General features: G+C 41.9%; 1 protein-coding gene across 1 annotated transcript in view; it reads left to right on the top strand.

Moving 5' to 3' along the window:
• Window positions 1-211: 211 nt before the first annotated feature.
• The window catches only part of T265_05759 (hypothetical protein), a gene marked incomplete at both ends in the record, with an annotated part of 29,490 nt that continues 6,484 nt past the window's right edge, over window positions 212-23,217 (top strand). The window contains 3 exons of the mRNA XM_009170839.1: window positions 212-626; window positions 2,188-2,287; window positions 5,377-5,788. Coding sequence (XP_009169103.1) covers window positions 236-626; window positions 2,188-2,287; window positions 5,377-5,788 — 903 coding nt within the window. The remainder of the gene's footprint in view (window positions 627-2,187; window positions 2,288-5,376; window positions 5,789-23,217) is intronic.

The raw sequence follows: 23,217 nt of genomic DNA, 5'->3' as shown, positions 1-23,217 counted from the left end.
TGAATTTTCAGAAGAGGGTTGATTGGGTTTGGTAGGAATTTCTGACACAACCACCCAACAGTTTACTTGATTTCACACGCCTGCCTATTGGGCAATGTCGAACTAATGGACTAACCAATGATTTATCAGATGACAGTGGCCAATCAAATAGGGCACACCCAAATTTCGCTTTTCGACAAAGCGCTGTTCGAAGTGAGACGGCGCACTTAGGTTCAGTTGTCGTTTTTCACAAAAAATGTTCAATAAACTGAAACCTCCGAAACCAAGCGCACCAGAATCAAAAGATGCGGAAATGTATGACTTACAATCGGATATTAAGATATGGGCCATAGACACGTTTCTGGCAACGGCTACAAAGGAACAGAAGAAAATTGACATCAATGACTTGGACTTAAAAGTAATTTGGGACGATGTTACTGTGACACATGAACCAACGGAATATTTTGATGATCACCGTCATCGATTGCCGAAATCGCACTCATTGTTTTCCACCACGTTTCGGAACAATACAGACTGTGAACAGGAGTACTGCTTCCGGACCGAGCGCTGTACCAGATCCATAGCCGAGGTGGAGCTAGAACGCGGAGTAGTATTTTCCAAGGAATTATCACTTAAGCTTTCGGTAAGTATGTGTGGTTGGCAAGCCCAATCCTATCGGAAAAGTGGATCACAATTTTTATTGTTTCCCCCACCGGTTATTGTCGACTGGTTACACAAGGTCTTTGTAGCCTTATTTGAATAACTAAGAAATTATTTCAAATATTATCCCGATTACACACTAGTCTGGTTTCTTAGGAAGACTCAACAAAATGCAGCAAAATTTCTCGCTTCAACTAAATATGCTGCCCAAGGCTGTCTCATGTTTCAGTTATCACGATGTTCGGGATATAGCAGCACGTTTTCTTGACAGAACGTGCTACTCATGACGTTACTGAAAAACACCATTAATGTAATGTTCAGCTGGATACAATGGAGTATCCCATCAAAACTCAATTAATGTATTTCGCCTATTGCATACAATTTTATCTCAAGTAGGACGAAAGTTTTACGCGAACTCCGAGATGCTATCTATCTGAGAGCCCAAAAAAAGACGAAACCGGTCGTGCTCTTTGGAAGAGGTTTGAGCAGACGCAGGAGTAGTATTTCTGTAGGCTTAGGACTGCTATGCTTGAGCTCAGCTATTTTCTGGTCCCGAAGTATTACGCATTATTGTCGGACTTGTACTTTAGATTTGCGACATGGAAACTATCAGTACCACTCTATCATTACTTAGAGTATCATGACTGAAAAGGTGAGAATTTTCTCTCTGAAGCCACAGCTTGGCCACCAGCCCTAATGGCAACTCGGTAGGCGATATCGTGGCGTTTATCGATTAAGCCCCAGTTAGAACTTTACGGTGAGCTAGTGACACGGTTGTTAGATGTTCGCCCGACAAGTTGCACTGCACAAGCACTGCACAAGTTGCACTGCGGATAGTTATGGGATTATTGTAATAACAGTGAACTCGTGTTCAGGCCATCATCGCGCTCGTATTGTGCCCATCATAATTCAATCAATTTAGGAGTACGACCACCCAGACAAAAGCAATGTGAACACAAATTAGATGAACTACGGGGCAATTTGAATGACGGTTTCTAAACCTTCACGTAAAGAAACACCATCTAGCATCCATGAAATCATTTCCCAGTGCAGGTTCGGTGAAAATCCAAAAAGACTACAGCTGGAACTTGCTGCTTTCCAGTTCAGTTACCTAGTATTGGAAGTGAAAGCCTTGCTTGTTTCGATTTTTTTATGCGGATTCTGATTTTACTCAGTTAAACAAGTTTAGATGCGAAGGATCAGGGATTTTGAAAAAGCCCACTTGTATAATCTGATATTTTCAAAATTGAGACATCCTCATCAGGATAAGTTGGGTGATGATAATTTAAGACGAGTATAATCCTAATATGTTTAAAAAACTGTCGTCACTGCTTTTTCATTGAATGGTGTCTTAGTTCCCAGTGACGTATCCCGTAGTCCGGTTGTTTACCCGAAAACTCAACATACCTTAACAGTACTGATACAAATTTCGGATTCGGAAGGCCAGAGCAGCTTTTGTGAACCTGCGTCACCTGTGGTGTCTCTGTCAAGGGTCAAGTTTACAATGCTGCGGTGCGCTCCAAATTACTATATGGATAAGAATTCTAGGCGCTGTGCGCCGAGGACGTCAAAAGACTCAGTGTTTGACCATCGATGTCTTCGGAGCATTGCCCGAGTCTGGTGGGAACACTCGATCAACAATACTGAAGTATGTCGAGTGGTATTCGGGAGAAATAGCTCACTCTCGATAGATGAACTGATCATACTGCATCGGTTGCTGTGGCTTGGCCACGTGCTGCGTCGACCAGATTCCACAAAGGGCCCTTTTAGTGCAGCCACGTGAAGGATAGAAGAGAGCCAGGGGCATTCAAACAATGACTTGGTAGCGAAGTGTAAAAGCCATTACCAGCAAACTCAGCTGCGCCGGTCATTGCTGTCTTCCTGAATGGGAACCCCGAGACAGGCCATATCAAACCATACCAAACCATCGGTGAACGAAACTGCGGCAGCTACAACCACAGTACGACGAGTACGCGGTTATTACAGCTGACAATGATGAATGATTAGAGACATTGTGATACATGGCCCAGTCGCGCCCTCAGCGGCGCTTATGCATCCAAGCCATTGCCCTCACTGCATAGTTCCTTTCCCTATTCCCCCCACTTAACAGTCCACTGACAGTGCTGTATTTACGCACTAATTTATCAGCTCCCGCCTCCAATGCGAATCTGTCTACCCCACCTCCCCGAATCATCGGTGAAGGAAACTGTGGTAGCTGCGACCACTTGGGACAAGTACGCGGTTCTTACAGCTGACAATGAGAAGCCATGTTTCTGATCCACTGCCGCAGTGCAAACTCTTCCATTGACAGACAAACTGATATCACGGATTCAAAAGTGTTGTATGTTTCCGAGAAATGTCCCACAGTGTCGTCATGCCTTATACATTCAGCGAAGTCGGTTTCGCAAACCCTAGAACAGTTCATATTTTGTACACTGCTTAGTTCACTGATTTAACCCGCCATCTTTTCCTGAAGGACTGACGGAAGTGCCCTTTTGTAAGCTCGTAAAAATAAACGCTTTAGAAGAACCAAAAACAGGGTTTCTCGAGGGAGTTGCCCCAGAGGATAAAATCATACTTCGACCCAACGTTGAGCATCCTTTCACCACAACAGCAAAAGTGAGTTTTGCACAAGGTGAGCTCACTGTCCACACGGATAGACGCACCAGGATGGTGTTACACCAACCACTGAAGCACTCAATCGACCCGTGTTATCTGCACGAGTTAGTATCTACCTCCCCGACGTAAAACGACACACTGGGCTGGACGCGCTTCCATCGGCGTTATTGGTGTATGATGATGGAACCTCATTTCCTGTTGACTAGGTTTGTGAACAACAACGCATTCCTCTGTTTAAATCAACACTCAGTAACTTGTCCAACCAACTAGATGTGGGCCCTACAGTTGTAGGCGACTTTAATCTTTTTTAGTGCTCCAGCGAGCGTAAGACCAATCCAAAAGCTCCTTTGCTGAAAATTCTTCAGCAGCCTTATGAGTAGTGCAGTACGAATATACATGTATCGCGATATCTTGAAGATCTTAGCAACTTAAACATGACGCCGTCTGATGCAGCACATTTGTTTGCATGTAAAAATCACAAACGACAGATTCAGCTGGGTTCCAGGTGATTCTCTTGCAAAACCAAGTTAGTTTGCAAACAAGTGTATTTCGCCAAAGTTTGGTTGATTTACCAAAGTTTTCCTGTGGCAATGCCGCAGCACGGAATGGAAGTGGCTACAATGCTGTGGGGTCTTCGAGTCTTCGTGCCATCAGTATCCTGCACATGTCTGGAAATTCCAGAAGCCATTTCATGTGGCCGACACAGTTGGTGAGCATGATGTCAGTTCTAAGCCGGACCAGTTAGCTGGTTGTCGTTGTGCACTGGGTTGTCGCCAGGATATGTGTTTTTGAAGGAGGAGGTCGAGACAGGCGAGCGTATTATTTTCCGGTGTGTAATTTCAATTCTACCTGAAGCTTAGTGCACATCATTAACACTTGGTTCCTCTTGGAGCATGAAGTATTCCCGAACATTTTACTGATGTCATTCCATCTGTTTTAGGAGTGAAATACGAATCCAAGACTGCTAGCCATTTTTCAACAAAGAGTGTTCTCCCGAACCCCCATAGCTAATTTTGTGACCATATAGTGTCACATTTAAAAGAGGCTTTTTTATAATCGGCCAACTCCTTTCCACCTAGTGGAGGGGCATGACCATACTCTGCCTGACTAATCAAATATCCCAGATTGATGGTGAATCAGGAAAAAAACACCATTTCTAGATCTTCGTGACTTCTTGCTTATCCCCTCATGCTACAACGGGCAGGTAGGTTTCGGAATACATATAGAACTTGGTCAGAAAAGTCACAAGAACAACTGCCATTGGACAACGGTACTGATAGTACTTTTTACCAGTTTGGGCGAGCCCACAGTCTTCAGGTGTTAAGAGCATCCTGAAATGCGCATGAGGAATGTAATTACCCGAACATTCGGGTAATAGAAATACATGAGCCCATCAAGTGAAATCACTCGATGGAATTTTAGCCACAACCACGTACAGTTACTATCACCTTTGCTTTCAGTATGCCTCGGGGAAATCCTGAATAGTTGTGGGCGAAAAATGTATCCATTTTCAGCTCAAACCGAAAGATTCGCGCGGCCAACAGAAAAGATCGCGTCCGTCTGTTTGACCAACCGTTCTAATGTGGAAACATGCAAGTAGGACATGGATTTACTGACGCTTTTGAGTTCGCTTCTGTTCCTCTAAGCAGATAAAGTGCTGAGCGATGCGTAAATGGTTCAGATGATGACGTCCTGGTTTCTGAAACCACAGCCTTCAAGACTGTTGGCAGAGTGGTCTGTACTAGGACCATCTAATATTGCGACGGCCTGAAGCAGAATATAACTGCTTGACAGAACACCTGACTAACAAGAACTAAGTGCAACTTTCGGCGCTGAACATTGGATAGAAATGTCTGCCCCTATGCTGAGCGATAACGAATTTGAGGGTCAACATCGGTGGAATTTCCCTGAATTTTCAGAAGAGGGTTGATTGGGTTTGGTAGGAATTTCTGACACAACCACCCAACAGTTTACTTGATTTCACACGCCTGCCTATTGGGCAATGTCGAACTAATGGACTAACCAATGATTTATCAGATGACAGTGGCCAATCAAATAGGGCACACCCAAATTTCGCTTTTCGACAAAGCGCTGTTCGAAGTGAGACGGCGCACTTAGGTTCAGTTGTCGTTTTTCACAAAAAATGTTCAATAAACTGAAACCTCCGAAACCAAGCGCACCAGAATCAAAAGATGCGGAAATGTATGACTTACAATCGGATATTAAGATATGGGCCATAGACACGTTTCTGGCAACGGCTACAAAGGAACAGAAGAAAATTGACATCAATGACTTGGACTTAAAAGTAATTTGGGACGATGTTACTGTGACACATGAACCAACGGAATATTTTGATGATCACCGTCATCGATTGCCGAAATCGCACTCATTGTTTTCCACCACGTTTCGGAACAATACAGACTGTGAACAGGAGTACTGCTTCCGGACCGAGCGCTGTACCAGATCCATAGCCGAGGTGGAGCTAGAACGCGGAGTAGTATTTTCCAAGGAATTATCACTTAAGCTTTCGGTAAGTATGTGTGGTTGGCAAGCCCAATCCTATCGGAAAAGTGGATCACAATTTTTATTGTTTCCCCCACCGGTTATTGTCGACTGATTACACAAGGTCTTTGTAGCCTTATTTGAATAACTAAGAAATTATTTCAAATATTATCCCGATTACACACTAGTCTGGTTTCTTAGGAAGACTCAACAAAATGCAGCAAAATTTCTCGCTTCAACTAAATATGCTGCCCAAGGCTGTCTCATGTTTCAGTTATCACGATGTTCGGGATATAGCAGCACGTTTTCTTGACAGAACGTGCTACTCATGACGTTACTGAAAAACACCATTAATGTAATGTTCAGCTGGATACAATGGAGTATCCCATCAAAACTCAATTAATGTATTTCGCCTATTGCATACAATTTTATCTCAAGTAGGACGAAAGTTTTACGCGAACTCCGAGATGCTATCTATCTGAGAGCCCAAAAAAAGACGAAACCGGTCGTGCTCTTTGGAAGAGGTTTGAGCAGACGCAGGAGTAGTATTTCTGTAGGCTTAGGACTGCTATGCTTGAGCTCAGCTATTTTCTGGTCCCGAAGTATTACGCATTATTGTCGGACTTGTACTTTAGATTTGCGACATGGAAACTATCAGTACCACTCTATCATTACTTAGAGTATCATGACTGAAAAGGTGAGAATTTTCTCTCTGAAGCCACAGCTTGGCCACCAGCCCTAATGGCAACTCGGTAGGCGATATCGTGGCGTTTATCGATTAAGCCCCAGTTAGAACTTTACGGTGAGCTAGTGACACGGTTGTTAGATGTTCGCCGGACAAGTTGCACTGCACAAGCACTGCACAAGTTGCACTGCGGATAGTTATGGGATTATCGTAATAACAGTGAACTCGTGTTCAGGCCATCATCGCGCTCGTATTGTGCCCATCATAATTCAATCAATTTAGGAGTACGACCACCCAGACAAAAGCAATGTGAACACAAATTAGATGAACTACGGGGCAATTTGAATGACGGTTTCTAAACCTTCACGTAAAGAAACACCATCTAGCATCCATGAAATCATTTCCCAGTGCAGGTTCGGTGAAAATCCAAAAAGACTACAGCTGGAACTTGCTGCTTTCCAGTTCAGTTACCTAGTATTGGAAGTGAAAGCCTTGCTTGTTTCGATTTTTTTATGCGGATTCTGATTTTACTCAGTTAAACAAGTTTAGATGCGAAGGATCAGGGATTTTGAAAAAGCCCACTTGTATAATCTGATATTTTCAAAATTGAGACATCCTCATCAGGATAAGTTGGGTGATGATAATTTAAGACGAGTATAATCCTAATATGTTTAAAAAACTGTCGTCACTGCTTTTTCATTGAATGGTGTCTTAGTTCCCAGTGACGTATCCCGTAGTCCGGTTGTTTACCCGAAAACTCAACATACCTTAACAGTACTGATACAAATTTCGGATTCGGAAGGCCAGAGCAGCTTTTGTGAACCTGCGTCACCTGTGGTGTCTCTGTCAAGGGTCAAGTTTACAATGCTGCGGTGCGCTCCAAATTACTATATGGATAAGAATTCTAGGCGCTGTGCGCCGAGGACGTCAAAAGACTCAGTGTTTGACCATCGATGTCTTCGGAGCATTGCCCGAGTCTGGTGGGAACACTCGATCAACAATACTGAAGTATGTCGAGTGGTATTCGGGAGAAATAGCTCACTCTCGATAGATGAACTGATCATACTGCATCGGTTGCTGTGGCTTGGCCACGTGCTGCGTCGACCAGATTCCACAAAGGGCCCTTTTAGTGCAGCCACGTGAAGGATAGAAGAGAGCCAGGGGCATTCAAACAATGACTTGGTAGCGAAGTGTAAAAGCCATTACCAGCAAACTCAGCTGCGCCGGTCATTGCTGTCTTCCTGGATGGGGACCCCGAGACGAGCCATATCAATGGTTAGACGCATTGTCAAACATGGACAAGTCGCGCCCTCACTGGCGCTCATGCATCCAAGACATTGTCTTCAATGCATAGCTCCCTTCCCACTCCCCACTTAACAGTCCAATTACAGTGCTGTATTTACGCACTAATTTATCAGCTCCCTTTTCCAATGTGCATCAACCTACCCCACGTCCCCAAATCATTAGTGAATGAAACTGTGGAAGCTACAACCACTGTACGACAAGTACGCGGCTCTTGCAGCTGATAATGATGATGGTGATGATGATGTTATAGTCACCCGAAAGTTATTTTAACTCAGGATAGTCTTGGTTCCAATGTTGGAGTTACTACCCCTTTGTTTTGTTGCCGTGGAACGTGAATGAACCAGCACAGTCTGTGTTGAGTACGTGTCGAAGTTCCTCGAAGCACAATCACCCGCAAAGTACACACATTTGTCCGCTAATATGGTTCTAACAAGACACTCAACTGAATCCAGCTAAATCGCTGGTTTACAATGATTTGACTGAATGTGCTGCATAAAGGAAGCCTCATGTTTTGCTTGGTATGATATTCGAGATATGGAAGTATATTTTCAACAAGGACAATAGCTATGGAATTTCTGAAAACGTTTCCAAAATCCACGACTTTTCTTGCCCTTCTTAGGACTCACTATGTAGGTGCAGTTTCCAAGTTCTCGTCATCCTTATATTCTGCTTCAACCTAAATTATACGGAGTTCGCAAAGTACACTCAGTTACACTCCACACTGGTTATGACAAGTGACTGGATTTAATGCTTATCTATCGTTTATGATGCTCTTCTTCAGAAACCTGGTGAGTGGTACGCTGCGTCAAGAAAATGTAGTGCGCTATCTCGAATATAGTGTCAGATGAAAGACGAGGCGAAATTGTGCCACAAATTTAGTTAGAGAATAGCATATACGATGAGATCAGCTGGGTTTTATTTGAGGCCCTCAATAAAACCAGGTTGACTTATTTCGTAGGGTTCTTAAAACTTGAGTTCAAGTAGAACCTGAGGCGGTTTGAATCTCGTGGACTGAGCTTATCTGATGTGGCCCAAGAAAGGTGAAACCAGTCGTGATCTGTCGAAGAGCCTTCAGAAATCTCCGAGAAGAAAGAATTTTAATATTTTCTTACTCAGAATTTTTCTGAGGATGCTTAGAAGTCGTCGATAAGAAACTCCTTCGTGTTTTCAAAGAACTTCGATTTGTATCCAAGTTTCGACCTCACAAGTTGGCGTAGCTGAACATAGCTCTGAATATGCGGAGTTTTGTGCACAAACTTACATCACTTTTAGTGCACAGCGTTCAATGGTATCTGCATGAAGAGGCTTCACGATGCACATATATGTACCCTATGCACTCTACATATACGCAACTTTGGAGATCAATTATTGTCTGAGACGTATTAAAGTAGTTATCGGAATGGGAAACACTCTTGACACATTTGAATTTCACTGTGCGTCATCTCCGTGGTGGATTGAGTGTTTCGGATAAGATGTTTGGTGAAAGACCTTATTAGCTGAAGTAGAATTGTCTAATAAACCGCTAAATAGCAACTTCCGGCAAAAAGAATATAATTACAGTGGTAGCCGATAAACAGCTATGTCAGCCCAATGAAACTAACCAAACTGTATGTAGGCCACGGAAACCGCGTCAAAATTGTGTCTTGACTTATTCGGTTACGGGTCAAAATAATTCTGTGCTGCATTTCGTTTGGTTCACCTTCTGTGGGCGGCACGCCGCTGCGAGCTTTTTCGGAATCACTGTTGGAAATCAGTGATCTACGGTTTTATTGGTCCCGTTAACCGCAGTAGCCCGAGTTTGACCTCACCCTTCCAAGTACCCTACTGGATTACATTCTTTCCTTACTCTTCTCGGCGTCATTTGAATAAGCTAGTTTTGCCATTTTAAGGATGTTATTTTGTGATTGGGTACGAAATCAGGGAAAATTAGCATCCGCTGACTGTTGAGAAAAACATTTTAATTTGGCCATAGCACTTCTCAATAATGTCGAGTTGATTTATCATAGAAGAAATCGTAACCTTGCTTTCAGTCATAATTGCGTCGTCAAAACTAGAGTAGGGTGTTCGCCGTGAATGCGTCCAACAGGTAAATGTACTTTGTTTATGCTGTTGCTGTGGCAACAGCCCGGCTTCCTGATCATTCGCCTAATCGATTAGCCATATCAGTGTCGCGTACCTTGTATTTTTGAGACTTCCTGAGTAATCCTATCCTAAATCTCTCGACTGAATGTCCCACAGTAGGATAACAGAGTACGTTTTCTGGTTGAATAGTTTGTCAGGAACTCGCGAAAAACTGTCAAAAAGAATAACGTTGGATTTAGTTCGCTCTCTGAACGAGGATATCAGTGAATAGTCTGTGAATAGTCTGACAATAGTCTGTGATGTAACCAGTGATTCGCTGATAACGCACTGCTGGATCCATGGGAGTTTAATCCAAGTAAATTCAATCTGAAAACATCACAAACGAGAGATTCAGCTGGGTTCCAGGTGAGTCTCTCAAAAAGCAAATTAGCTTGCAAATGAGTGTATATTCGCTAATTTCGTGCAATTCGGTTTCAAGTAGAACATGAGGTTAACAGAAATCCGGGGACTGCGCCTACCTGATGAGCCCCAAAAAGGGCGAAACTGGTCGTGGGCTGTCGGCGGATTTTCAACAGCCTTATGAGTAGTACATTACAAAGGTATACATGTATCCGATATCTCGAATATCGTAGCGACTGAAACATGAGGCGGCCTGGTGCAACACATTCAGTTGCCTGAAAACACCACAAACGAGAGATTCAGCTGGGTTCCAGGTGATTCTTTCGAAAAACCAAATTACTTTGCAAATGAGTGTATATTTGCCTAATTCAACCTCACTGTTAACCGACATGGCATGAGCTGTAGCTGTGACGCAGGGAATATCTTCCTAGAAACATATTTGTCGCTTGAATACAATGCATTAGGGGTGATTTCTTCCTTATTTGAATCTATAATTGCACCGGTGTGTTTGATGGCACGTTTTAGTGCCAAACTTACCCTATTCACCAAAATAAACGCAGGGTGTTCACAATCAGGATGCACCCAAAAGTGGTTCGCTTGTTCTGACGGGTGTTCGATCAAATGTGGTGGCTTATTTTGTTAGGCTATTTCAATGAAACGTTTTATGAACTGACATGCCAGATAGTTTGTACTTTTAAATTCGGACACACCACAATACTTTTCTCATGAGGTTCGATCGGTCGTCCCGACTCAAGTCATGCCGCCCAACTGCAACGTAACACCTGTGATCATGTCACAGCCAGAAATCAACCAGTAGGATCTGAAGCTTAAAAGCTGTTTCACTACACGCGCCGTGTAGATGTACAAACTTCAGCTAAGATGAAATGTTTAGACTAAGGCGCACTGACAAGCAGGTCAATGACTAACCATGTTTTACTGAAGGAGCGACCATGAAAGACACCTTGGCAGCGCTAGCTCTTGGAATTGTAAGGTTCGAATTGATAAGCAACAGGGATCAATCGACTGAAATAAGAAGTAGAGCTAGTCAAGGCATCTACGTATCCCAGATACGTTTGAAGGAAAAGCGAATATGGTTTTTACGCTTGGTTCCGAATGTATACATGTAGCCTGATACAGTACCTTAAATGTGCGTGCTACCGGAAATGTTCCGCTAGGCAACATGGAACGTTGTTACACAAATTAGGATCGAACGATCATCCGAAGCGTACTATGAACGTAATTTCCTATTCTTCGCGCACCATAATTTAATGGCTAAAGTCTTCTAATTGACAGGGTGTGAGAAATTACGTTGACTATTTAATGTTAACGGAAACGTGCGAATGACTACCATGTGCATGATAATGGTTGATAGCCTAACTGCATTTTGTACAGATGTTGAATGTGCTCACCAAAACCATATTTGGGGTGGTATTGTAGAACTGCTCTAATTCCAGCTGATCCATCCCCATCACTTGAATTCCCGTTTTGGTAAAACAATGCTATCTGTTCAAGACAGCTTTACGAAAACTGAAGTTACTGCCGGTAGTTCCCGTCAAGGAATATCTCATCCACCCACTGAGAATCAACAGGAGACCAAATTACATGTGTATCAACCAGGTGAACTTCAAATTTACAGAAAAAGGCAGGCTTGGGGAAAGTAAAAAGGATGCTACTCAAGTAGAATTGTGTACAGGTAACTTCCTACCCAAGTACATTTGACAAGATAACTAGCCAGACAAAGAAAACAGAATGACTGCAGATTTCGAAACCCATTACGAAAGACTGAGTTTAAGTCGTGCTTCAGATAAAGAGACGGCTCCACACAAGTAGGGATAAGTGGGTTTCGGTTATCAAAATAACATTTAAGGAAGCGGCTGAAGATCAGAAGATCAACATGAACAATTCGGAGTATTTCACTGTAGGTAAGCAGTTTCAAGCCCATCTAACGATGTCAAGTAAAAACTCAGCCAAACTCACCAGAAGCGTGCGATTATTTAAAACCATACTAGCATGCATCTTTTGCAAATTGTTTACGAATTCCAGTTAAGAGTACCCTTTTCAGTAGACCAGTAGCTTAAGCTTTATCCCGACACCTACGGTCAGTTAGCTTTCAAGCATACATTTGATTCAGACGCCAAATCTCAACCCTTATCTACCCAGTTAACTTCTTCAAATTCACGTAACTAAAAATCCTGCAGCCAACCCTCTTTTCTGGACATTAATTTCAAATGTTGTAGTAGTTCCTCGTGGGCAGCAAGTATTGACACTAAGTTTTGAATGATTGGTCGTATGCTCACAGTAAATGGATGAATTATTTTACTTAAAGACACCAGGAGTTGACCTAGGTTTTCCTACAAACAATCCAGTGATTCAGAAGCCCTGTTAACAGAAAGAGGTTGTAAAGGAAATTACTTACGAGGTTTCTAAAGACTCTTCGACGGGCCACGACCAGTTTCGCCCTTGTTGAGGCCAGTTAAGCAAGCACACTCCCAGAGTTTCCATCAACCTTATATTTTACTTGAACTCAATTTTACTTAAAGACACCAGGAGTTGACCTAGGTTTTCCTACAAACAATCCAGTGATTCAGAAGCCCTGTTAACAGAAAGAGGTTGTAAAGGAAATTACTTACGAGGTTTCTAAAGACTCTTCGACGGGCCACGACCAGTTTCGCCCTTGTTGAGGCTCAGCAGTTAAGCACACTCCCAGAGTTTCCATCAACCTTATATTTTACTTGAACTCAAATTGGTCTGATTTAGATAAATACTCTCAGTTGCATATCACTTTGGTCTTTACTGTATCCTCAAGTGAATCTCTAGTTTGTGATGTGTAATGTGCTGCACAAAGGCCACCTCATGATTCCGTTGGCATATTATTCAAGGTATCGCAGTGTATTTTCATCCTCGTCATTATTCCCAAGCCTATCTTATTAAAGAAAGCCTGTCAAAGAGAACCGAATAAAGTACATGTGTAATGGGTGAAAATGGTGTTTTTTTTAAAATTCCCTGTTTCGGTTGAACATTAGGCCTTGTCATGAACATTGCAGTTTTCATAGGACCAGAAAATTGGTGGAAAAAACTGTGTACAGTTTATGCGAACATGCAAGTGTATAGAGACTGACTGAAACAGAAACATTAGTTTTCTTCGAGGGATTTATTGGAATGTCTCATTTTCTTCTGATTTTCCAATGTACTAGTAGCTAAGCGGTATTCCATCAATCTAAGCAAACAGATCCTAGTGCTCACTTATCTGAGGCAGGTGTAAGTGAAGCGTCTGAATATTGGTTGATGATCATCTGCAACGACTGATGTATATTCAAGGACTTCCTAGCTGTCGATAAAAAACATGTCAGTAAACCACTTGTAACCTCGAATTCCACCCGCAAGCTGTACCTCAGTTCATCCGGCATCCAATGTATGGCAGTCAATTTGCAGATGCGTGAAAGTGATGTTTTTTTTAAATACACTATTTCCACAACAAGTGCGAGTGTATAGCCAGAGAAGAGCTGGCTAGCTTTTTAGCAGGTGGGTCGCTCAGATGGACAACAATAATAGTTTGCCTTTTCTGCCTTCGTATTGGTGTGGTGAACTTAGACAGGCTTAGATGTTTGACTCTCCGTCAAGAACCACCACACAGAAGGCGCGGTTCTTTTAAGAATAAGAAATACGACCGTTAGAAAATTTTCAATGCCCACCAGACAGTCTATTCAGTAAAATGTAGTATGAATTTCACTCAGGGTGTTTTAAAAAGCGAGTCACTTGGAAATGTCTGAGTTAACTTGCAATCAGCGAAACTGGAATATTAAAAGATCACATTAAAGCACACCAGCAGAGGAGCTGTTGTGCATAACACCCTGTTGGCCGTCTTTATACCAGCAAAACTTCACCTCCAGTCGAATTGGCTGGAAGGAATGGATTGGTATAGATGGTCTCCGCTGATGGACAAACTATTGATTCTAATGGGACACGTGTGGCATTCTTGTCTAATATTTGAAAGGGATCCGACAAAGATGTGTTCCTTGCAGACAATCCGCAGGCTTGTTTGAAAGAATCAGAAAAACATATGACGTACGTATAAACCGTGTATCACTCATTTTTATAGTAAGGTGAGTATTGGAACCATCATGGGCACTAAAGCACACGAAAAAACGAAAGCCGGCAGATTAGTCATGGGGAAATCTTCATAAAGACTACCACCACATAAGTAATAATTTGGGCAATCTTCAATGGTGCTTTTATGCGATGACTTGCAGCATTTGTAGTTGCTGCAACCAACGACCTTCCTTTTCCATACTTTCTCGTTTTCGCCACGTACCTCTCTTCCCAACTGCCAGTAACCCATACGTATTCTCCGAAAAGTCATGCTCGGAGCACGTTTGCCCTATGCAAGTCTGGATTACGGATACCGGTATGACAATATACCGACAAAAATGTCAATAAGAACAATAGGAGATGCCTTTAGAGCCGACTGTATTGTCTCATTAACTTATGAATGGCAATTAGGTTGTCCATAGATGTCTGCCGCACTGGAGCCAAAGAGTGCGCCATTGCTCAGCTTGAGGAATGTTATTATACTACTGCATAGCTACTTTCGAAGAGATCGAAGTTTCCTGGATCTTTCTGAATGCAACCTGCGTTGGTTGCGGGAACCGCCGTTATTCTTGTACAAGTCGGGAATGGCTATATCCTATTTGATTCCTCTGCTAACTTCATGCGTTCTCCTCTTTGCTTCATGTTCACCACAAACTTCTTCAAGCCTTAAACAGTGGACCACAGAATTTATACCCAGTGTTAATCTATTGTGATTGGGCATCCTTACGCACTTGGCACTGACACGGTGGAAGCGTCGCTCACGAGGACTAGGAAACATCCTAATAGTAGAGCACATTCTCAAAATCTATATACTGTTTCAATGTGATATAATTTGTCGAATGCCTGTGTCATACTTATCACCGTATGTTTGAAGGTGGTGCTATGTTTGTCTAAATCCACTATAAAATACAGACGAAAGTTTTGCTTTTACGTATCGATCAATTTATGCAAATTTGATTACGACTGACAAACACACAAAATATGTGTGTGATCCGTTTAAAGTGGGTGAATTGCGAAGTAACGGAGCGGTCGCTACTAACAAAACCGGGTTCCTAACCTCGAAGGGTTGGATAAACATATGCAGTGGTGTGGAGATACAATGTTGGTCCGCTCACACTGAGTTTAATTTATGAAGGCCAAGCAAAACACAAATTCAAATAGAATAAACAGGCGGGTGTCATACGCGGTGGTGGAGCACTAAGGAACTGTGGTGCACGGAAACGGTAATTGTTGTTCACTTCTCAAATTATGGCTCAAGTGCCATATATTTTCTTGGAAACAAGTGCCTTCATCTAAGTATCCAGGACCCGCGCAGCGCAAAAAGTGGCCTCAGAAATGAAACAGGAGCAGATATGTAATGAACCATGTCATAATGTGGGGTTTGCCACCATCTCATGATCTCATGGCCGACAGAAACCTGGGTAACAGGTAACTGAGCCTGTGAATACTTCATGCAGCTCGTTGTAGGCAGACGAAATGGGCATTCGGAACGAATAAGCCATTATTTTTTCTAACGTGGGAATATTTTTGGGTTTCCAATTGAGAATTTGTTCTGTAACTCAAGCCAATCTTTGTTGAGAAGTAGAGAAGCGCTTTACGGCTATTTCATCCCCACTGAGAGTCGATGAAAGTGTGCACCTTAAGAAACTCCAAGAAATTTCGGACCCACGACTGTTCCGGCCACTCGGGTATTCAATGGAGATATTAATTTCAGTAAGTTGGAAAGTGCATGAGGTTGAATAGAAAGTCATTTTTTCATGTAAGTTTGGTAATTTGTCAAAAACAACTACGGATCCTCGGTGTGGAAACTGCTAGTTGATTTTTTCAACCAGTGAGACTGAAGGCAGGTTAGAGAAGCTATTATGTGGTCAAAATAAGACACGCAAGTCAAAAGGTTATTTACATCGGTTTGTTCGATGCATCGATACATCCCTTGTTTCTGCCAGAACAGCCATCCCAGCAGCCGAGTCATTTTATAAGCATGAATACACTCAATACCTCAGGGCTTTTCTGATATTCAACAACCCTCGCGTCGCTCCAGCCGCGATTTTCAGATCGCAAGTCACGAACTACTCAGTACTAAAGCTTCATAAGTTCGAATATTTCAAGGGGAGGCGGGAGTCAAAGTTACACTCCACGACTCAGCTTAATCAGTAGAGTAGTATAACATCTGATGATTACTGCGGTTTGATAATTACATCGAGTGATCATTTAAATAAAATTTTTCAGCCGTTACACCATTTCGGTGTCTAGCTGCCATGCCATCCGAAAGGAAAATTGCAGCTGAGATACTGTAAGGCTGCCCGAGTTTAGACAGGCGAACTGGAGGTTTGGTTTAAACCCGGGACCACCCAACCGGTTTTATTATATTTCGGAAGCTATCGTTGATTTCGCTTTACATTTTCTCTTATTTCGTGACGCGGATATGTTTGGCTTGAAGTATAAAGTTGATATGATAAAGAAGAGCAGATTGAACAGGTTCCAAGCAGCCAAACAGGTGGAGCAAATCAGAACGGCTTCAATAATGCATGAACGAAGTATGGAACCCTAAGCTGTCGGGGAAAGCAAGAAAAGTTTACGCAAACGAATTGTGGAAGGATACAGTTTTGTGGAGGCATCACCTAATGAAACGTTCACTCTTGGTTTTATCTTTGGCTTCAAACAGCCGAGATTAATTGGGTTAAAATATATCTGGGACTAAAAGCATAGATCAAAACATAAGTTCTGTTAGGCGATTTTGACGCTTTGTGACATTTCCTTCTTTGTTACTTTGGGCTTGGTAGCGTAAGTGATTCCCGGGGTCAACAAATGGACCAACCCAATACAACCTTTTTCGTAAGGAGCTGACACTTGGTGAAGCCACTACTTGAGTAGAGGTAGAGTTTTCGGTTCAGGTTCTGTTCATTAGAAGACACTGAAGTTAGGGCCACTTTAGTTTCACTCTTAACTTGAAACTAACCACTTTCCACTGACGCGTCTTTGCAAGCCTATTTTGTGGCAGTTTGAAAATTATGCTTAATTTGACGACCTAGTGCAATAAATTTAATGACAACAAGGCAGTTAACAAGGAATACTACAAGAAGTTTCTGACCTCAGAGAGATATGTTTCAAACCAGAGGGATTCCGGAAGTTCCAAACTGATTCAGGGTAAATTAGCATTAAGAATACCGAACAAAACTGGCCGTCACAAACTACTTGTCTGATTAGCGGAATGCACTCATTTGCAAACAGGTTTTGCGAAATTAGCGGAATGCACTCATTTGCAAACAGGTTTGGTTTTGCGAAAGACCCACCTATAACCCAGCTGAATCTCTCGTTTGTGATGTTTACAGAATGACGAAACCGGTGGTAGGCTGTCGAATAATTTTGAGAAACCTTACGAGTTGTGCATTACGAATATACTTGTCTGATTCTTTGCAATAGTGACTGACTCACCGAAATAGCCGCACATATGTGTGAGGGATTTTGTCATTTGAGAATCGGTCAACGTCGCTATGTGAAACCGGTTACGTGCGACGATAATAATCACTATGTAAATCTAAAACACTTGTGGTATTTCAGGATATCTTCGGTGAATACGTACCGATCAGATGAAATTTTTTAATCATGCTTTGCTAGGCATTAAGGTAACCTCTTAAAGAAAAGGGAGCAGAGTCATGATACTCAACTTGGGAGATTTGAGTTTCCTTTTCTCTGGATCTTGTTTTGTAGCTGGTGAGTGTTCAGTTATTATACAGAGAATTCTCCTAAATTAGGGACGCACAGTGACCAGATATTCAGACTTTATGCACACCAAAGTTGACGGTTTGTAAAACATCCGAAGGTATATATAGAAGTATGTTCACACAAAGCATGTAGGCAGAATGCACAGGAAATAACTCATGCAGTTTGTGTTGTATTGATCATGAATTCTATATGACTGTCGATTAAACTGTCTTTCTTCTGCCACATCAGTTATTTTGGCAAGCCCACAACAAAGAAGAGTAGTAATTTACTTATTATTATTATTATTATTAAGGCTCGTTAGCAGTACTTATCCTTGGCTCCGTCTGGGTTTAAACTCCGGCCATCTTACATGCGTAGCGATTGTGATACTTCTACTATTGTGAGTTTCTTCGCTTTGCGGGCACCGCGTTTAATATGTACTGACCCCAGTTTCACAGGACAGGATATAGTAGCGACATCCTGTTGGTACCTTGCACACTTACTAGGACATCTGTTTAGTGTTGGTCAGCTCTGGTGATGTCACGGAGAACTGCTAGCTTGAATTGACGGAAAGGACACCCCGCATCATTTTTGCAACATTCCATACTGTCAACGAGATGTATGATCAGGTATATCGCAGGTAGTTAATTAGGGTATGGGTTTTTTTCGACGTCTGACTAAATCACTACATGCACAGATTGTCTGTCAAATAGTGGAACCCTGTACCTACTTATCAAAGTTTGTCACCGATTCTAATGGTGAATAGTTTTCCTGTGCATCCTCTTGGACACAATCAGTCAAAAGTGCTCTTTCGTCAAAACCCTGAAGGTAGGTTTTTTGCTAATCGCATGGAACATTATTCCCTCACTGATGAGTTTGAACCACCGGCGGGACAAGTGTCACGGTGATGCTACACATTTTTGCTCCTACTCGAATTGTTTTACTAGATGTGAGTAGGAATCAGAACTATTATGTTCGAGGTAGACCGCTTCATTCGGGTCCCATTTTACTTCAATCGATTGTTACCCGACCCACGCCAGTTTCTTCCTCTTCTTTTTTTATTGATACATCCAAAGCCGAACCAAAATTCGCGACCATTTTGCAAGGTAGAATGTTCATAGGAGGAATGACAGATTTGGCATAAGATGCCATTCTGAAGCAGCCGGTTCGAACTTACACTTTTTAGCCTGATATCTCACCACAAGTAAGCTTAATTAGGATACCTGAGATAGAACTGACGTGATGGAAGTTGTAGAGGATGTATTTCATGGAACTCTTAGGAGGGTCATTAGTCTGCCAGTTCAGACAAGGGTTATTCAGTTACCAGTGGATAGCTTGAATGCCAATATATGTGTTGCTATAAGAAAGAGCTGTATAAAATCACCCGAAGCTGATTTTCAGAGGCACTGAAACAGTTCTCGCAGGAGAAATCTAAACAGTTTAAGGTATTCTTAACAGCCATGTCCGCCTCGGACAATTGCAGGCATTTCCAATTTTTCGAACGACGGTAAAAAACATCAGAATCCGTTAGAATATCGAGCACAATTACGTAAGTCATACCTATAGATAAAATTGTTTACCAAATTCAACAAAAATCTGATGGAAGCGCTATGACATTATGATAAAATGCCTAATCTTCGACAGTGTGAACGCAACTGTTTGGTATTATCATTGAGTACTACGAAGCAAAGACTTGCATATATATATATATATATGACTGTGATTGTGCTTATGAACAGGAGTTCTCTTTACACATCCATTCTCATGAACGTTTTCATGAATTCTGGTACACATGATTCAAAGCTTTTTTAGGGGAAAGATAAAAGGACATCTGGAAAAGATAAGGCATCTGCTTCAAGAGAGTGGGAGGTGAGAAAACTTCCCTGAATCTTTCACTGTTTGGCCAATCCATGTTGTCTAAAGAGTTTTTTGCAAAACAGGTTACTATTGTTTTACTTGTATGTAATGGCTTGCTTTCAAGTGGGACAGCGGTGTTTATCGGGTTGATGGGTGGCAGTGAGAGTGAGGAGAGGGACGGATTGAGGAGGAAGGGAACGGTGGTGATGTTGTCACATTAACGACAGAGAAGCACTCTGGTATGGTTTGAGTGCAGCGTTCGCCGCTTACATTTTATCCATTCGCTGAGGTTTTATTTTGTGATAAATTGGTGAAAGTTTGGCATGTTTTATATTTTGGTTTTAAGGTTCTTACCTGGAAGCTGTTATCACAAGTAAGGAAATTAACCTCCCCCCCATCGTCGTTCATTATACAATTTCATTCCTCTAATGCGTCTACTTCAAGCACAAAACCCTGACACGTTACAGGCTTACACACTTTATGTGGTGTTCTAATGTGGATATCAATCAAAGATTGATCCGTTATGCGTGAGAGTGGTAAATGGAGTGTAAATGTAAACTACCGCTATTGTCAAAAAGGAAGGAGCTCCCGTTTGCAAGATTTATCCAGTCATTTGAAGAGGAAATGAACAGCCTCTAATTAGGACATATCATGTGATGCATTCTTCTATGTCCTATGTCTCCCTTTGAACTCCTTGTTACCCATACGAGACTGTGAATTTTCTCTTGCTTCTGCTTGCAGCAGATATACTGAAAACGATTTAGATAAAGATGGTGGTCACTTTAAAAATGACTTCTTTCCATAACAAACAGATGGGTATGTTACGAAGGGGCTATCCAGCGAATGCTTCTAGGACACTCAGAAAGTTGTCTTATGTGTAGCCGGACTTAGGTATATGTAGGTATATGTAGTTATAAGATTTAGTTTTTGCTTAAGAACCAAAAATGTGCAAATCACTTTATTTCAGACCAGCGTTTTGATTCTCTGACTTTGATAATTTCACAGTCGGAGTCAAAAATTTGTTTGTGGAAACTCAATCCTAGGACGCTCGAATGATAACTTCGCTTCTGTCCAGCCGGCAGTGTACTAAACGGCTGATAGGTGAAATCCATGGCAGTGATTATACCACATCCGCTCAATTTCTTATTTAATACCTACCTGAAATCAGTTACCCCATTAAATAGATTTGATATTCGCCGTTACGGAGTACACTTATTTTCACAGTGAGATTTGGGCAAAAACACAAGCAGAAAGTAGACCAGTCTGACTACCTCCAATCTAATAGAATTTGGTTGTCTTGCTGAAAAAATGGGACTCCCGCTTAGTGGCATAAATGCGAAAAACCACCCATGATTACGTCAAGCTGGAGTGTGTTAGAGATATAACATGCACGTTTTTATCGGCCCCATATTTGAAAGACGACTCGTTTATTCCTTTCGGCATGCAAGTGGATACGTAAGTTACATACAGACCATGTGTGTGTCTGCCTATCCATCCATATGTCCTCGAGAGACGACAAAGCATCTTATTGGTTAAAAGATCTCCCCTTCAGAACAACTGCAGTTTTATCAGAACGTAAATATCCCCCCTCTCTGAAGTTTACGTCACCCCTTCCTTCACTTTTGTGATCACAATTACAGACAGCGCATTTTCGGAGCCTGATCTATCGATCAGTTGCGAATAGAGAAATGCGCGGGAAATATTGAAGCAAGTGAATCTTATACAGTCAGCTTACAAAACCATGGTCATCGATCGCTCCATGGTTACAGACACTTACACTAAACCATTTTGTGTACTTCTGTTTGTGACGGTCGAATGGCCTCATTACGCTTGCACCATTGACCACATTTACACAGTCACTTGTTAACTGGCTTGAAGGCAAGATCCCGCTAAAACTTCAAAACCTTGCAGACAACTTATTGCAAAGCTAGCAACGTAAACTCCAAAAACCTTGAAAAGTCTTGGACTAGTTTGCTGTTTGCAAAATTCACAACATTCTTAACTGTCCTCTGGGCTCCATAAGTGGTCGATTTCACCGACAGTGACGACAGTTCTTCAGTCTATAGACTATCCGACCGGTTGTTGGTGTCAGGATTGAAAACTGAAGGAATTTTATTTGTGACGTCCTCATGCTTTTTCTTCTCACCTGTATTGCGGTAATAGGGATATCCATCTGCCTACAATCTGACGATCTCTAAAGCTCTAACGCACTCTTTTTTTCATAAACCTTTACCTTGTACTTAAGTTTTGCTTAAGCTTTGGAAATCCTTAAGAGTCAACATGCACGAACTTTTGTGGTCGACACAACGGATCAGCTAGCTGAGCCAAAGTGCCACTGTTTCCACTGTTTTTTCCACCAGAACTGATGCCAAATATTGAATTCAACTTCCAGAATCTATGGGTCATATACTGAAATGTTATTGATAGCCCCAGGTTACAAATGATAAATTTACTGCACTCTTTTCCACTTACAACCTGTATGACTGTTTGGAAAAACTGGGCGAAGTCAAGAAAACCGGAATGACTAATTTAGTGTCGAGCAGTCTCAAGTTAAAAATCAAAGTTTGCAGCCCATAGGTTCAGTATGTAGTACGAATAAACATTTCTGTCATCATAAATATTAATTTCTCTAACATCCTCTGCGGCTAGGCCTATGACTACATTTCATAGTGTGCGGATAATGTGACGTATCATATTCTATACCGCTAAACCTTACACGGTTTAATGACCAGGGCCAGTCGTTTGATATTGAATTTCACCATCGGTGTTATTTTATGATCTTCTGCCTAAGAGGACTCGATAAACTCAGTTGAAGAGTTTGAGGTCACTTTACGATTGCAGAATGACTAATTTCTACTGAATATTTTTGGAATAAGCAAGTACTGTTTGATATCCCTACCAATCGTAGATAGCCCAAGTTGATCTACTGTCTTTAGTCACAGGTGTTATTGAGAAGTTAACATTGTTCTCCGTCCTCAACAAATACAAAAGCTTTTTGTAAACAAATTACCAGTTACTCATTGTAGCTGTACCGCAACGCTGAGGAATCCCCGTGTAATTCTTCAAGAAAGGAAAATAGATAAAAGGTTCGCAGACAGAAAACTGTGCAATGTAGCTCTTGTCCAACGCCATAAAGACGTACAGATAAAACTAGCACCAGAGGATGATTGCGGTGACTCACGACATTGAAATATCAGAGTGTTTTTCCTGGTAAAATGCTTCCTGAGAAGTTGACAATAACGTTTCAACAATCCAGCTTTATTTTTTTTTAAAGCGCATCATAAGCCTCAGTGTCCGAGTTACTACCAATTATATCTAGACCTAAGCGTCTCATT

This window comes from Opisthorchis viverrini (assembly GCF_000715545.1).
Source record: "Opisthorchis viverrini unplaced genomic scaffold opera_v5_106, whole genome shotgun sequence".
Lineage (NCBI taxonomy): Eukaryota > Metazoa > Platyhelminthes > Trematoda > Opisthorchiida > Opisthorchiidae > Opisthorchis > Opisthorchis viverrini.
Note: the sequence above shows the minus strand (reverse complement) of the source record. Positions and strands in the feature narration are given on the sequence as shown.